The following is a 16905-nucleotide window of genomic DNA, read 5'->3' as shown; positions in this document are numbered from 1 at the left end:
AAACTCACTTAAGAGCTCATCCCTGCAGATTATTTATCTATTTTCCGACGGAAGGAAGGAAATATCAAATGACATTGTTTAAAGACTTTACTCAAAGGAAGCTCCAAACTATTTAATCATTTTACTTTGTGCAGCACTTACCCTCTTTCTTTTCCGCTTGGTTTCCAGCCAGTCTCTCCTGTACACCAACAACACGAGAGATTACATGGGAAGTACAGTAGGTCAAAGCATTATATGAGTTATTGCAATTCTAAAAAGATGAGCCATTTCAGCACTGCTGCAGTAAAATGGGTTCGTTTTAATAAAAGCTACTCCTGACAAATAACACAACCATCTAGCCTACAGCCCCATCCAATTTCCTACATGCCTCTAGCTCCAGACTGCTGAAAAGTTTCTAAAATATTCCTACATGAAACACACATTTTCTCAAAAATTCAATACATATTTTTCAACAACCTCTGTAAAGAATAATGATGTCAAAGTTATCCAATTTGATTCCTCTGAGACAGAGAAGAAATTGCAGAAAAGCACAGTAGAAAAAAATCCCCCAAAGTTGGTAATTAAATGTTCTAATTCTGTTTTGCCCTGTACGTCCCTGTTTAGCAGAGAACTCATCTTTGTACAGGACTGCAGCGCATAACAGTGGTGCCAGAGGGAAATTGCTGACTACACTGTGATACAAATCAGAGGAATCATATATAAATAAAATTACACACATGTACATAAAAGAGGAACAGCCTGGGATGCCTTGGGGAAGTCTCAAAGACAGCAGTTGTAATGGAAACACAACAATCTTCACAGAAATCAAATCAGCATACCAAAACAATTGCATTTTTATCAAGAAGAAATACATGACTACATCAGTATTTCTAGACTTGGACCTTTCCTGGGCTGTTCTGCTTCTGTTCTACATTAAAAGAGACTGATACATACTAATTCCAGGAATGCTTTCTATAGGAATCTGCCGTACTCCATCTTTGAAGCAAGAAAGGCCAGGATAAACTTTCCTTATCTGAGCTTGTTTCCTTTCTATGAGCTTTTTTATGATCTGTAATAAAGCAGCAGAGAAAATAAAAAAATAATTAGTTTGCTCAAAAGTAACCCAAAATATTATTGCAGAACTGTGACGAACAGGAACACTCTCACTTCCTAATCTTACAGTCCTTATAGATGCACTGAAGCTGATAATAGGGGTGAGGTCCCTGGCCAAACACTGATGCCGCAGGGGAGGCTACCGAGCCTCTCAGCTGCCTGTCTAGGCACAAATCTGGAAGAAAAGGAGTCATTGTTTGCTGTATTGATCATGAGCTGCACAGCTCCTGCGAAGGTGGTAGCAGAAGTAGGAAAGGAAATTTCCTGGAAGCAGATTCAGCAACTGGCTCTAATTGTAACCGCTGGTGTTTGCGAACTGCTTCAGCAAAGCTCGTGGGAAATTTCAAGGCACGTATTTCAATGCACATCTTTCAATGCACATATATGTTCACATTTCAAAATTTTAGAAATACCTGTTCACCTCGAAGTCTCCATGTAACTGTAGGAGTTGCTTAGATATCAGTCAGAGATACTCTTACTGAAGATTTTCTCTTGAGGACGTCATCATGATGCCAGACTTTGGAACAGAAATTCTACTCTGTTTGTAAATGCCAGTAAATGCTTTTCCAGTTCTGGGGTACACTCTGTTCTGCTTTGCAATCTCATTACCTCAATTCTAAGTAATGTGCTTTGGTGCTCTTGATACACACTTAGAGGCTTACCTAAGCTTTGTGTGTCCTCAATATGTCACTTTCAAAATTGCTTACTTCATAACTGGGAGTAAACAAAAGCACAGACATTCAGACCCACACAGTTTGAGAGACTGTTTTCTTTGGAAATAATAAGGAAGGACATATTTTTATTTTTAAGGAGCTTCACTCCCTCACACATGGTATTTTCTCTCAAATAAGAGGAAAATAAAAAAATCAGATTTTCAACAGAGGTTACAAATGTTAACAGAAATACCATATACAACAGCACCATGGCCAGATTCCAGTGTAACGTCAAAATACTTCCAAACTAATTGTTAAATCCACCTTAAACCCTTCTTATAATTTAGTAATTAGTGCCTCTTCCTGATTAAAACAAGCTGTTCAATCAGTAACACTGATTACTCACAAGTCAGCAGGTCACAAGTCTTTGCATAAAGGGATTTTTCACATTTTTCAGAATGACTGTAAATGAGCTACAAATCAGGCAATGCAAACTCACAAATGGTGGTCTGTGAATAGTACCCAGCAGTGGATGACATGGTCTTAGCAGCCATAGGCATATAGTCTCATGTTTTAAATAAAAGTTTAGATTACATGAAAAGCTTCACTTCTAAGAGGACAGGACTAGAAAAGTCTTACTGGCCAATACCAGCAACAAACTAAATCAGTATGTAATCCATACTGTCAACATTAAAAATTCTACTTATATTCAGGTATCATCTTCATTGCTTTTGATTTGATCAGAGAAGTGAACACGCTTCATAAAGCTGCAGACTGGGAGGGCTATCTCTAAATTTCCTTGGAAAAGGGAGAATAAAAAGCCTGATCTGTGTGTTATATGGACACATGAAAACTTTCCCAGTGAGTGAAATTAAGAAACCTTGTAAACTAAATATATAGCACTCAGATATTTTCTTTCTTTCTGCAGACATGAACCAAATAATACTATTGGAGGGCAAATTATTGTCTCGTGAAGATGCATTTTAGCAAAATAAAAATTCATTAATTTGACCAGCCTTGAAAGAATAAATTATCCTTGTCATTTGTATTTATTTGAAAACCAAGGAAGGTATATAAAATCAACTGGAAACATCTTAGTTATTTTGCTAATAAACTGCCTTATAATATGGATTATTATTACGGAATGAATAAGTAAGAAACATCCTATGTAAACTCCAAAGAGGGACAGTCTGGAATTTAAGACAGCCCATCCTTGACTTGTATATTAAAACAGTGGCAGAAAAAATAATCCTCTTTCTTTCCTGTAAAATACAGGACATGCAGTACAAACACTACATTCAAAAGTCACTCTAATGAACACTATTCTCATGGGGGGAAGAAAAAAAAAAATGACAAAGCTGCAGAACAAATCAGTCTCACAAGATTTTGCTTTGTTATCATCTATGACAAAAATCAGCTATGAAATACTCCTCCATATATCAGTACTTTTCAACACTTCTGTTATAAAGTTAGTAAAGTAGAAAGTAATGTTTCAACCGCAAAGTTCTGGCTTACTAATAAAAGTATACATTCCAATGCTTTAAGAAGCCTGGCACTTACTGAATTGTTCCTAAATGTTCAAATAAATTATAATGTTTAGTGTTTCATTTCAGCCTTTACCTCTTTTTGCTTTTTAATGATAACAGAAAACTCCGTGTAGGGGATCCTTGGATTTAATTCACAACCCATTAATGTGGCACCCTCATAATCCTTGATGTAGCCAACGTATTTTGCTTTTGGTACTTTAATATCTTTGGAAAAACCCTGAAGAATAAAAGAAAACAAGTCATCATGATGCCATTTTCCTTTTACATTTCTTTTAACCAAAACACTATGATAACTTAGAACCAAATTCATCATAATGTTAAAATACAGACAATACAATGGACAAAGAGTTACAGACTATGTTTCATAGTGTTGACAACATCTCACAGGACACATCTGATACAAGAATAGTTAATTGCTTATATGTATAGGAAAAGAAGGGAGATAGTGGAGACAAAGAGATGGAGAAAAATATTTTTACTGTGGACAAATTTCTGGGATTTTTCAAAAAATTTGCTATTTTAATATTAAAGAATGCCAGTCCTATAGTCCTCAGTCAAGGAATGTTGCTGTTGAAGTCGATGAGATGACAGTAGTTTTATAGCCAAAAAAAAAAAAAAAATAGTTGTTTTTTTTTTTACTTTTGTATCTCAAGTGAAAAAATAAGATAACAAATCCTATTAAAAGTTCTGAAGTTATACTACAGTCTTTATACAGTTCAAAAGCTAATTGAAAAAGAAACCCACAAAAGAATTAACAAATACAATAAAAACCAGTGCAGGACTCTCACTTTAGCTGCTTTTTATTCTTCTGTTACAGAGGTATCTATGAAATCTCAGTAAAAATCAGGAACCATACAAGGACTTCTGCTTGACAATTTAACATCAAAGGCTTCAGACTTAAATGGAGACTGAGCACTTCCAAATTGGGGTAGGGACACTTCAGACATGAAAAGGATCTGTACAGATCTGATAGTAGTACTGCAAGCCCAGCTTTTATTCTTTCTGAATGTGAGAAGAGTGAATTGTATCAGTTTTATATACAGAATTGTAGAACAGCTGAGGTTGGAAGGGACTTAAGGTGGTCATCTAGCCCCATTCCTGCTTAGAGCAGGTTCTCATCAGACCTGGTTGCCCAAGGCCATGTCCAGTCTTGAAGACTGCCAAAGACAGTGTGTGTCCATTTCTGGGCCCCTCAGTTCAAGAAGGACAGGGAACTGCTGGAAAGAGTCCAGTGCAGGGCAACAAAGATGATTAAAGGAGTGGAGCACCTCCCTTACGAGGAAAGGCTGAGGGAGCTGGGTCTCTTTAGCTTGGAGAAGAGGACACTGAGGGGTGACCTCATTCATGTTTACAGATATTTAAGGGTGAGTGTCACGAGGATGGAGCCAGGCTCTTCTCGGTGACAATCAATGATAGGACAAGGGGTAATGGGTACAAACTGGAACACAAGAGGTTCCACTTAAATTTGAGAAGAAACTTCTTCTCAGTGAGGGTGACAGAGCACTGGAACAGGCTGCCCAGGGACGTTGTGGAGTCTCCTACTCTGGAGGCATTCAAGACCTGCCTGGACGCCTTCCTGTGTAACCTCATCTAGGTGTTCCTGCTCCGGCAGGGGAATTGGACTAGATGATCTTTCGAGGTCCCTTCCAGTCCCTAACATTCTGTGATTCTGTGACAGTAGTTCCACAATCTCTTTGGGCAACATTTTCCAGTATCTCACCACCCTTAGGAGATGAAGGAAAAAAAAAGTCCTATCTGGTTGCAATTTTCCACAATCCAACTTGTGTCCATTGCCTCTAGTTCTATTGCCATACATCTGAGAACAGTCTGATTCCATCTTCACCCTATCACCCGATCAGACAGTTGACACCTGTTTAATCTATCAAATTTATTCGACAGATTAGACACTGCAGTCTTTCCTGAACTTGAACCTCATGTTTCAAATCAGGAGGAGCTGTAAGCACAGGTGAGATAAGTTCTAGTCTGCCACAGGTATGTCTGGTACTTCTTTAGACGTTTTACAGAATCAGTGAGGGAATTAAATGAATGAAAAAGCAACCAACTCATATTCAACTGGGGTTTAGATTTTACAATTTACAGGCTATACCATACACCTATATTCAGCTGATTCCACCATAGTCAAATGCATTATAAGCCAATAACACTATAGAAGATAAACACAAAGGACATTTTGCAGATAAAAAATACAGAGATGAAATTGCATTATGCATTTTATCCAACACTTTGTCATGACTAGTTGTTTAGTTCATCACTCCTAGATGTTAGCTATGTACACCAAATAATTTCTTACATTGACTTACTTGTTTTTTGAAGTAGCCAATAGCATATTCATCTGCATATGTGAGAAAATTGAGAATGTTGTGTTTGATGTGGTATTCCTTCAGATGGTTCATTAGGTGAGTCCCATAACCCTGTGTGAAACATACAAGGAAAAAGCCATTACAAAGCCTTAGGGGACTGTGCATATTAAAAACCATGAACCAAGGGTTATTACAGGCTGGTTTTCAAAATACAGACTTTCCTCTACATCTCATTTTAAAGACTTTCTCATAACTAACTTAGTGAGGTGTACTCAAGCCTCATAAGGGTATCTTTGTGACCCAAAAGGGAACACAAAATATCACAGCTTCTAGTGTCTTGTTCACTTTTAACCTAAAAGAGACCAAAACCCAGATTGTCTCTACAGGTAAAGTGTGGCTCTAAAGAGGTACATTGTCCTGAAAGTTGTAAAACAAGGTTCACACATATTTTTTTTCCTTTTAAGTTAGATATCAACCATTAATGGTCACATACTTATAAAACTACATATATTGTAATAATAATGAGCCTTATCATGTTAAAATTGCAAAGCGGTACGAATACCAAAATAACTCCTTCTAGGGGAACCCATTCTGAGACAAGATCTCTGTTTTACTGGGTTCTGTGTACCTGTCGGAGCAACAACCTCTGTCTCAAAGGATTTATAATCTGAACTTATCACAAGGCATAAAAGGGAATAGTGAAACAGTTATTGCCATAATAGGCAGCAGAAAGTTATTGAGTCCACAATCAAATGAATGCCTATGCATTCTGACTGCACAAAAGAATAATTTCCATTTTTATTCAACCCCAACGTAAACAAAAGGTACCATTTATTCACATTTCTGAGTAAGCTATAGTCTTCTCTTTCTGCTGTGAGGTTAAGAAATGTAAAACAGACAGGAAAGCCCATAATAATGTGTTGTTCCTGCATATGTTCCAGTTTTGACATCACAGCTAACAACTGGACATGGAATGTTTTCGGGTACTCTGTTCTTGAAAACTGAGGAAATTTTTACTTATGCACATAAATCGGAAGAATAAATTAGAAAATATATAGTTCTGATTGAATTCACAATATAATAGCCTCAAACCTGGAAATAGCCAGATGAAAGCAAGTTAGTTTATTGTTGAAGCTCCATACAAAAAATTTCATAGTGACACATTTTCTTTAAAATCCTACCAATCTAGGTACAAAATTTCTGCATTAGCCTTTCCTTTCCAGCTCATGTTTGGAGTATCTGGTAATCAGACCTCATATTCTAAATCAAGACCCCGTATGTGTAAAAATCAGTACTTCTGAATTTGACGAAGCTCTTAAAGTCATATGTTGACCTGTTAAAGTGGGACACATCATGCATGGCATCAAATACAAAGAAGCAGTTTCACAAATGATAACACATTAAGTGGCACAGGATTTCTTAGAACTGAGAAGTGCTCAAGATAATTAAGAGGCTTTCTAATTGCAAAATTGAGTTCTCAAAGTCTTTGAAGAGGTCAAAACATCTGAAGCAAAATTTTTAATGAAAAACGTTTTCCTTAAATGCAAGGTAGCAGTACATGAGCAAGCCTTACTTCCCTTCTCATCAGCAGGGTGAAAGCAACAGCCTATGAGAGACTGACATTTTATTTACACCTGAAACATCACAATTCATACCAATAATTCCAAAGCATCTAATCTCTGAGAAAAAAAAAAAAAAAAAGTAACTTTGCATCTCAAAGAAATTCCAGCAATTACGATGACAATTACTTCAAATATTTTCTGCTTGCCTATTATTTTTATAACCTTCAAAGGATTTACTCATTCACACAAACATTTGCCAAAGTATGACAATCCTGAAGGGAAACTAAGCCACATACAGTAAAATTTAAAATAATTTTGTAATACAGGATCAAACTATCTCAAAAACAATACAACTTTTAAATATCACATACAAAGGAAAACAGTACCCATACTTCTTACTCTTATCTCAAATTGAATTAAAATAGGAATTTATTTTTCCCAAGAATAGGGAGTTTAACCATGTGTGAACGTTTAGTTTTTCTCAGTTACCTGCTGGGAAGGGTCACCTTACTCAGACAGGAATGTGGGAAGGCAAATTTTCAGAAATAGCCAACTGATACAGCAAAATGCCCAGAGGGTAACAAGAAATTGTGAACTATGTGTGCCTATGCAACCTAGGAGGTTTATTTGCTCTATTTTTTATGTTTTATTTATCTATTTTATTTGCTCAGATTTATTTTCTCTATTATATTCTGAAAGGTTATTCCTAGAGAATCACAACACACCTTTGGCAGCCTAACTTACGCACTGCAGTTGGTTATTAGAATAAAAACACCTTTTATGAATTAGTCAAGCTTAGAATAGACACAACTTAAGCATATTCCATTGTTGTTTGCATTTGTTAAAACACTTTGGATGCTTTTATGACAGGCCACTGCCAAATGCAGGGGAACGCTCCTCTCTAACACCAGAGTTCAATAAAATCAAATATAACCCAAGTATTAACAGCTGTCACAGGTTTTCAATCCCACTGTGTTACCTTTCCACACCCAGAGCTCTTCCCAGCAAAACAGGGCACACAATTTCTGCATGTTCAACTGCTACAAATGCTGAATTAACTCATCTCAGATGATAGTTTCAACTGAAAAACAAAGCTATAGCACCATCTAAAGGCAAAATCCTGAATCAGATTGTCAGAAATACTTTTAGTCCCAAGGAAAGCAAGGAGGAATCTCCTGTATTCATAGTGCTCTATATCCTTTCAACACAGTTGCTAATTCTCAACACGAAGAGAACATTTTGTGAAATTAACTCAAAGAACAGTGTACGGAACAGACTAGGTGCTTACTTTAAGATGTAAGACTAAACTTAATTTTTTGATGCATTGCATTTCGTTTGAAGTCATGTAACACCACAAAGTGATCGAATACAAATTACTGTCACACGTTAGCAATACTTATTTCAGTCAACCATAAGGTCTTACACTACAAGGAGTGGCAATTGCTGATGACAGAGGAATAAATAATCCAAGAATGTGAGACCACTGGCCAGTATTGTTGAGGAAAATGTATTTATTTAATTAAGTACAAGTAATCCTATTATTATGCTGATGATTCTAAATCTGCACATTTGTTTAGTGTATTATATTCAGAATGATTGTATCTTTCAAATTCGATTTCTGTTTCACAACTCAGCAACATATTCAATCTGACTAACAAAATTAGAAGCATATGCAATAGTGAATAGGAATCAAATATATTTAATAAACTCTAGTAGAGAATTATTTTTACCTTGACTTGCTCATTGGAAGTCACAGCACAGAAAACAATCTCCGTAAATCCTTGGGAGGGGAACATCCGGAAACAGATACCACCGATAACACGACCATCTTTTATTAATGCAAGGGTCTTGTGTTTCCTGAGTAGACAAAAATGTCACTTTAATTCATGTGCATAGTACATAAAGTGCCATTACATTCCTTTTTTCAGAAACTTGATTCACTTCTTTCCATGATGCTAATGCAATTGTATATGCCTCTGTTAAGTTAGCTGCTGGTATCTACAGAAGAGTTGTTATTTTAACATCATGCTTTGAATTTGCCATAAAATTCATCATGCACATAGCATGGTCCTAGTCTTGCCAAGTACTCCTAGTACTAAGGTAATGCCCAATAAATAAGAGTTGTATTGCTTTCATTGACTCTCTTGCTAACAGTTATGCCATTGTGCAGTTCTCGTGATGATTTTACCATGACTAAATTAGAAATTAATGGAGTTACAGGACAGTAAGGCTTCCTAAGGGATTTTTGTTTCATTGCATGCACACTCTATAGCTCAGCTATCAGTTTCAAATGCAGCTGATGAAGCAAGAAATGATATTTCATATTTAGTGGAAACAAGACCAGAACTAATATCTATTTCTGTTGTATTTACATTGACTGCCAGGAAAGATATAACGAGGTGCAATCTGAACTCCCGTGTCAAGGATTAAGAATGTTAGTGTCATCCTCAAGGTCTGAAAAGATTTATACTGCACCTGTTCTCTAGATTATTCAATACATGGTATCATATGGATTCCAGTTATCTTCCACTTGACGTAGGTTTATGTGTAGCCACTAGTCCGCAGAGGTCCCCAGTGTGTGTCCCTATAGATTCATGGCAGATGCTGGGGTTCTCTGAGCTGTCCAGGTAATGTGCTTCACTTTCTTTGGGTCAACTGTTTGGCATGAGCACATAAGGGAGGGCATTTTCTTGCTGTGGCAATATCCATACCTCATTCTCAAGCACAGACTGCTCTCCAGACAGTTATCTATGCTGAAGAGCACTTTACCACAATCCTCTCAGCCTACTAGAAGAGACTTTCCTAATAAGGGAGAACATAGAGAAATATAAGAGGAGGCCATGGCTCAACATCCATACTTCAAAATTTTGCTTTGGTGCTTGGTTATGAGAGAACCTGTCTTCGTCAGCCAGTAGCCTCTGCTTGATATCACAGCGCTGCTAAGGCTTCTAAACTCAGACAAGATACTGGTGCTGCCTCTCTTTTCCACCTGAGTGGTGCTTACCCCCACAAAGGAGAGGTAAAAGAGTCTAGACTGGTGCTGGCCTTCACAATAAAAGTTCTGTTCCACTCTGAAAAAAATAAAAGGCCCCAAGATCAGTCTCCTGTGCCTGGAGACCAAAGTCCTTTGCAACAGTCCCCAGCATTGGGCTGTTTGTGCTTCAGACCCAGCAGCCGCAGTGTTTGCTGGCATCAGAAGAGTGTTGCTGAGGGAATGCTAGTGAGCCTAAAAGCAGAAGAAGTGGTTCCTCACATGTTTTCATAACCGCTGCATCTACAATACCAGGCACAGAGACTGATATCACCAGTGGTGGAGAAAGGCTCTTCCAGAAACCATGCTGGGTAGTTGGCTGAAGCAGCTAAAGCACAATTCAATCAGGACACGAGGGTGTGTGGAGGACCATGTGCAACCTGTGGCTGCTGCTACAGCCACCGTGTCTCTTTTCAAGTGCCTGTGGTGTAGAGTCACACACGAAGCAAAACAGAAAACCTACACTGATAAAGAGAAAAGCAATGTGCTTGAGTGGGGAGTTATTCAAAGCTTTCTCCCACGCTGACTTAAATGCTGCTGTTCTTCATAAATCCCACAAGTTCTTCTCATTGAAAATCTTCAGTCTCTGCTGTCATTTAGTTCATGATCTTCACAGAAGATGGAGTAGCCTGCAAGTTAGTGTGGGCCTGAAAACCGCTAATAAGCAACATAACGTTGGCCTCAAATTGCACGAGGGGAGGTTTAGATTGGATATTAGGAAAAACATCTTCACCAAAATGGTTGTCAGGCATTGGAATAGGTTGCCCCGAGAAGTGGTGGAGTCACCATCCCTGGAGCTGTTTAAAAGACACACAGATGAGGTCCTTAGGGACATGTTTAGAGGTGGACTTTGTAGTGTTAACAGTTGGACTCAATGATCTTAAAGGTCTTTTCCAACTAAGACAATTGTATGATTCTAGAACCACTTTCTGACTTTCAGTTTTAGCATTCAAATGTGTAAGATAGAACAGAGCCTTCCCTCCAGACTCACTTCCCACAACAACAAGCCACTTGTCATTAATACAGCCACTGTGATGGTATTCGTGTACAATCCAATTAGACTGACCAGGAGCTGCAGGGGCTTTAAAAGATGGGAAAAGGGTAGCACAGGCAGAGCTGCCCTCCATGCAACCTCGTCTGGACCCTTCCTGCACCACTGCCTGCTAACCAGTGGTACTCACGGATCAAAGACCAAGCGTGTGATGTACTCCTTTGGCATTCGAGGCAGTTGATGGGAGAAGACGTTCTGCAAACCAACCAGCCACATCATGATCTTCTTGTTGGGCTTCTGGTTCAGGGAGTTGCCAACCACGTGGAATTCAATCACTCCCCTGCGCTCCTCCAGCCTCGCCGCCTCGTCCCGGGCCGAGTGCGCCGAGAGGAAGTTGGTCTGAACCGTACAAAAGGGGAACAAAATCACATTTTGGAGATTTCACATCCTCTGACAGAACAGCCTTAAGGAACAAACAAAAAAACCCCCACTTTTCTCCAAGCTTTTTACAAAAATAGAGCTGCCAATTATTACCATTTTTTAGCAGAAGTGACACAAATGAGCTGGATATAAGTCTACGCTATGGTGTACAAAGGTTTATTCAAACTTATTTCAGTAAAGATTAGGTAACAACAGTGGCAGTTATGACTCAATGAGTTCCAAAATCTCTTGGGGGACAGCACTCATCCAGTTGAAACCTATGCCACCAAGTCTTCACATTTTCTTTAGCCTAGTCAGCTTGGACAAAAGTAGTGCATTTGCCTACACATATTGTAAATCACGTATTTTAATGGCAGTGCAGGCAAAGTCATATTTTTTCATCTTAGTAATGCTTTCCACTATCTATGCCACTATTGTAAGAGGCTAAAAAGAACATTTTAATTCCTATTGATTCTCCTGTTACATATCTAGCAATTGCACCCCTATATTTGAATGGAGATGAAATTAACACAGACAATTTATTTAACTTTTCTTTTAACAATCGTTTCACAATGCCAAAACATCTCTGCATGCACATACTGTTTACTTTTTAGAGCAAAAGTTTGGCTGCTGGGTTTCTAGCCACCGCCAACCCCAACAGCCAGACTGGCACAGCATTTGTAATATGCAGAGCCATCAATAACAGTATATAGTTTGAGTAAGAAATGTAGGTGGTTCCAGATCTTCAGCAGTCTCTAGCTAAACCTTGGCAAACAAGAGCTGCTGGCAAAACATACCCTGGCAAAGGGAACAGAAGGAGGAAAAGCCAGCCAAAAAAATAAAAAAAAAAAGTGCAATTCTGTACATGGCACAATTCTGCAATTCTGTTTGTTTTTCTCTTCCAGCAGAAAAAAAGAGCAACTGTGGAAGACAGAGCAAATAGCTCTTTATATCAGCCCTTCTGCATTAGACAGAAGTTTTAACTTTGGATCTTTCGTTCTGCTGCAATATCTGAACACCATTTACCGTGTCTTATGAGCTACATCTGTGATTAACAATAAAGATCATACTCTGGAACTGTTCTGTAACAAAAGTACCTTGCAAAATAACCTGGGAGCTACATTTTTACTGTCACTATTTCCAAGTATCTTTGCAAACAGTACACAATGCATTAAAAACATGTACAACCAATTCTTCATGTTAATGATGTATTTCATTAATAATTTTTGCTCACCTAATCATACTCTTTGAAAGTCTCTATTTTTCTTACTGACAGCATGGTAAGTTTTATGGACTCTCAGCTTATCATACTCTAACCACATGAAACATTTATTGAAAACAAGGCATTTGCAAACAGACCAGGTCTATAAATTTCTCACCTCCGGCCCGAGCATTGCTGCAGGATCTGTAATTGTTGACATTACTTCATTGATTAACTCAATAGGAATGTCTCCTACAACCCTTGGTTTTTTTGAATCCTCCAGAGAATAGGGTTCATTATTTTTTCTCTTTTCCCCTATAAAACAAAACCAGGACAAATCAGACTAGCTGTGAAGTCTAGCAGTTCTGTTACATTCTTTAATTTGTATGCCAAGTTTGGGGCTTTTTTTTACTCCTTGCAGAAAGAGAGAAAGAAATGCAATCTGAACAATACTTATCACTGCTGCAATTGTCTTTGCACTGGGATATTAGCATGAAGCAGTATGAGTATACATCTCCTTCTCCTATACCTCTGTAAATTCATAATGAAATTATTTCCTCTTCCTTTTGCCTCAGCATCCTCTGCAGTGAACCTCTGTGGTGCTGTCTGGGAAGGTCAGTGGTAAATAAACAAATTATAGTGCATGCTTTTGGATAACATGAAACTCCATTTTGGGATTCACTGGAATTAAGTATCCATTATAGATCACTTCCACCTTTTTTCTAAACCAAGCAGCACATACAGTCTGACACAACACACATATTTGACTTAGGAAATCCATGTGAAGTTTCCAAATCAAAATATACCATGTTAATTATTAACTGCCCTACTAAGGGCAGACCAACATGTAATGTAGCAAAAGAAACAAATTCATGAAAGAAAAGTCCACCAAAGACTAGTGGGTACAATAATCCCGATAGAGCCAGCTGCTAGCTCAGAATTTATCCAAGCAGCAAACTGCCAAATACTAGGAAAGCATACAAACAGGAATATCACTCCATGGTTACCTTCTTCCTCTATTCTTTCCTTAAAGATCTAGTACTGGCCATTGTCAGAGGCAGGATGCTGAATTTTGCCTTTGTGATCAGGAATTAGCAGTGATATAAGTTTAACAACTAACTTTAAGAACTTCTTTCACATAATTTTAAGAACTTCTTTCTGAAGTTTAGGGCCCATTATGCCCACTATTTTAACAAATATTGTACAAATCGTTTTTCCACAGCTATAGCGCTCTAAATATATGAAGATCAAACTGTTCGCTGCCCTTTTCCGACTTTCAAGCAGGACAATTTTTTTTCTTAGCAATAGAATTTTATTGTTAACCTCCCTTCACTGTGAAAACTGTTTATTTCTTTTGTTTACTTCTTACTTTTTAAACAGTTATTCATATATGAATGGGCCCTTCTTCTTATTTCCCAAAGGATTAATTTCTTGGTTTAAAACAGAATTTTTGAAGCAATTTGTCAAAAGCTTTCTGGAAATCCAGGTATAAAAAACTCTTTCCAAATGCTCATCACTTCCTTCACAGATACATACAATTCATAAGTTGTAGAAAAGGAACACTGAATTTCCACACATCACATTGCCCACACATTTATTCATTGCATTCTTAATCAGTTTATTATTGTTTCTTCTAACTGTCTGAAATAGGAGACTTAAAATTGACAGTTTCCCAAATTCTCTTAGAACCTCTTTGAAAACTAGTTTTGCATCTGTGTGTTTCAGCTCTGTAGTGCTGAGGGCAATTCCAATGACAGCTCAGCTGCACAACTTAATAATCAGTTTTGTCAATTCCATATTTTTTTCCACACTCTCAAAAAAAAAAGAACAAAACCACTCTTCTAGTGACTACTTACTACTCATTCTACTGATATGTAATAAAAAAATCTACTCATTTCTACTTTTAAGATCATTTCCCAACTTGTCCCTCAAAGAAAGCTGCAGTTTAGGAGCCACCTTAAGTCCCTCTGTAGCAAACACCGAGGCTAAGAATTCTTTTAGATTTTTCTGCTTCCTTGAGGAATTACTTTACATGAGCTTGTGATCATCTCTCTGACCTACAAACTTTCTTGACAGGCTCATTAATCCTGAGGTATTTGAAAAAGGATTTATTAGGAGAATTTATGCATTCAACAACTTTTTTTTTTCCCCCATAACTTTGCTTTTTAACCTGACCTCACTCGGGTTTTAAATTTAACCTGCCTGGTGTGTTTCTGCTTTTCTTTATTCCTCAGCAGTATGAAATTTCAGTACCTTGAAAGATTTTAAAAAGAAAAAAAAATGCGATGTCCTCTTCTACTCTGTCTTTATTTAAACTAAACCTTTCTTCATGGCTCATGATACAGGTACTTCAACTAAAGTGTTTTTCAACAACCTCTGACACCAGCAGACCATCGCCCATTTTAAATGAATTTAAACAAACTATTTTTTTCCAAATACAGTTGCCATTTCTGCTAGTTAAACATTACCACAGTGGAGAAAAAAATATGTGTGCCTATGTCTTTTAGCAAAAACACCTCAAGATTGCTATTGCAGAGTTGAAGGCAATGGTCACCATATACTGCAACTGCTGATAACATTGACAGAAACCCAAAAGCAAGTCTTCCTCTTGGTTACCTAGGTTTGGGTCAAGGGCAGAAGAAACTTTGCAAGCAGGACTCATATTTCCACTGTTGGGCTGCTCCAGAGACGAAGGACTTGCACTGTATGAAACAGATCTTGCAACAGGAGGAGGACTGATAACTGCAATGGCATAAAAGACAAACACCAAAAAAATCAGGACATGGAACCCATTATTACAGTGCTGACTGAAGGACTGTCCCAACAAGGGACACAACTTCACACCTACCACATGCTAAGTAACAGCTGATGTTGTGCAACAGAGCAATGTCATCAGTTCACCTCAAGAGACATTAGAGCTTTATTGCAACATATTTTTCTAAATTTCTACCTAACAAGGGACTGTATTACTGCTGCATGACAGAGTCAGCTTTACTTCACTGAACATATCAGGCTTCATTATTCTGCAGTGCTGAATATAAGCTAAGAAAACAAACTTCCTTCACACACCTGCCAAGCCCATTGGCATTCAGCCTCATGAAAATGCTATTTGTAGGAATCTATTGAAAAGCAAAATCTCGCCATTCAGCTGTCCACTTTCACTGTGTTCAAAGACTGGCTGGACAAATCAGCTTCAATAAAGGGAGAAGCTGTTGCACCAGTTAAGAGGATGAAACTATTATTTTAAAAGGCCATAGACTAACATCTCTCTCTCTAATATATTAAAAAATATATATATATATCCCAAATCATTCAGTTTTTATTTGTGTCAGGACTTTTGGCAGGCAAGTGGGAAGTTGAGGTGACAGCTCATAGTCTGGACACCTGCAGTCTTTCTCTTTGCATGCCTCTGTCCTGGTGTCAATACCAGCAACAGCTCTTTTGTTCCATATTCACACCAAGAATCAAGTGTTTAAAAGGTACGCATAAAAATGAAACACTGCAGAAACGTACATGATAGAATGAACTCTAAGAGCAACATGATTTCAGAGTTGCAAGGAATTTGTACCTAGGGTATAATTCACCAGTTCACAGTGCAGACCAGGAATTTCTCACAAACAAAGCCTGTATCTGTCACAGTGGAATTTCCCAGCTACACTTCGAAATCCACCATCAGATAAAGTGCTAACATGATGGTTTTGTCAATTGATAACCAAAAATTATTCAAAATACTGAATTGTCACAAAATATTGAATTAAATGCCTCCAGTCTTTGCTCCCTAAAATACTGAAAACTGAAGACAACTCCTGAGCTGCATAAGTGGATTTTAAATACCTTGGAGCAGAATGGAAGAGGAGAAGGGGAAAAAAAAAAAAAAAAAACAACTTACGTCATCAGTGCCTCCCTGCAATTTTAGGGATGATTTACACCTCAGTATCCTAATTGAGGAAAAGCTAATAAAGCTACAGAACAGCTGATGGGGCACATGAATAAGAAACAAAGCAAGGAAAAGCTACAGAAAAACAAGAATAAATCAAAAGCATGTGTGCAAAAGCAATGGGACATCTGATGTCGAAAGTCACTGCCC

The 16905-nt window shown here is 37.8% G+C and overlaps 1 protein-coding gene across 2 annotated transcripts in view; it reads right to left on the bottom strand.

Annotated features, from left to right (window-relative positions):
- The window catches only part of KAT2B (lysine acetyltransferase 2B), a 43846-nt gene that overhangs the window by 5454 nt on the left and 21487 nt on the right, over window positions 1–16905 (bottom strand). For both annotated transcript variants that reach the window (XM_065051533.1, XM_065051534.1), the window contains exons 8-15: window positions 15435–15560; window positions 12997–13133; window positions 11388–11596; window positions 8906–9032; window positions 5614–5724; window positions 3366–3509; window positions 934–1048; window positions 142–178 (exon numbers count right to left, since the gene is read on the bottom strand). In XM_065051533.1, the coding sequence (XP_064907605.1) occupies window positions 142–178; window positions 934–1048; window positions 3366–3509; window positions 5614–5724; window positions 8906–9032; window positions 11388–11596; window positions 12997–13133; window positions 15435–15560 (1006 nt within the window). The remainder of the gene's footprint in view (window positions 1–141; window positions 179–933; window positions 1049–3365; window positions 3510–5613; window positions 5725–8905; window positions 9033–11387; window positions 11597–12996; window positions 13134–15434; window positions 15561–16905) is intronic.

This window comes from Columba livia, chromosome 2 (genome assembly GCF_036013475.1).
Source record: "Columba livia isolate bColLiv1 breed racing homer chromosome 2, bColLiv1.pat.W.v2, whole genome shotgun sequence".
Classification (NCBI taxonomy): Eukaryota; Metazoa; Chordata; class Aves; order Columbiformes; family Columbidae; genus Columba; species Columba livia.
The sequence above is the reverse complement of the archived record's forward strand: the minus strand, read 5'-3'. Positions and strand labels throughout refer to the sequence as shown.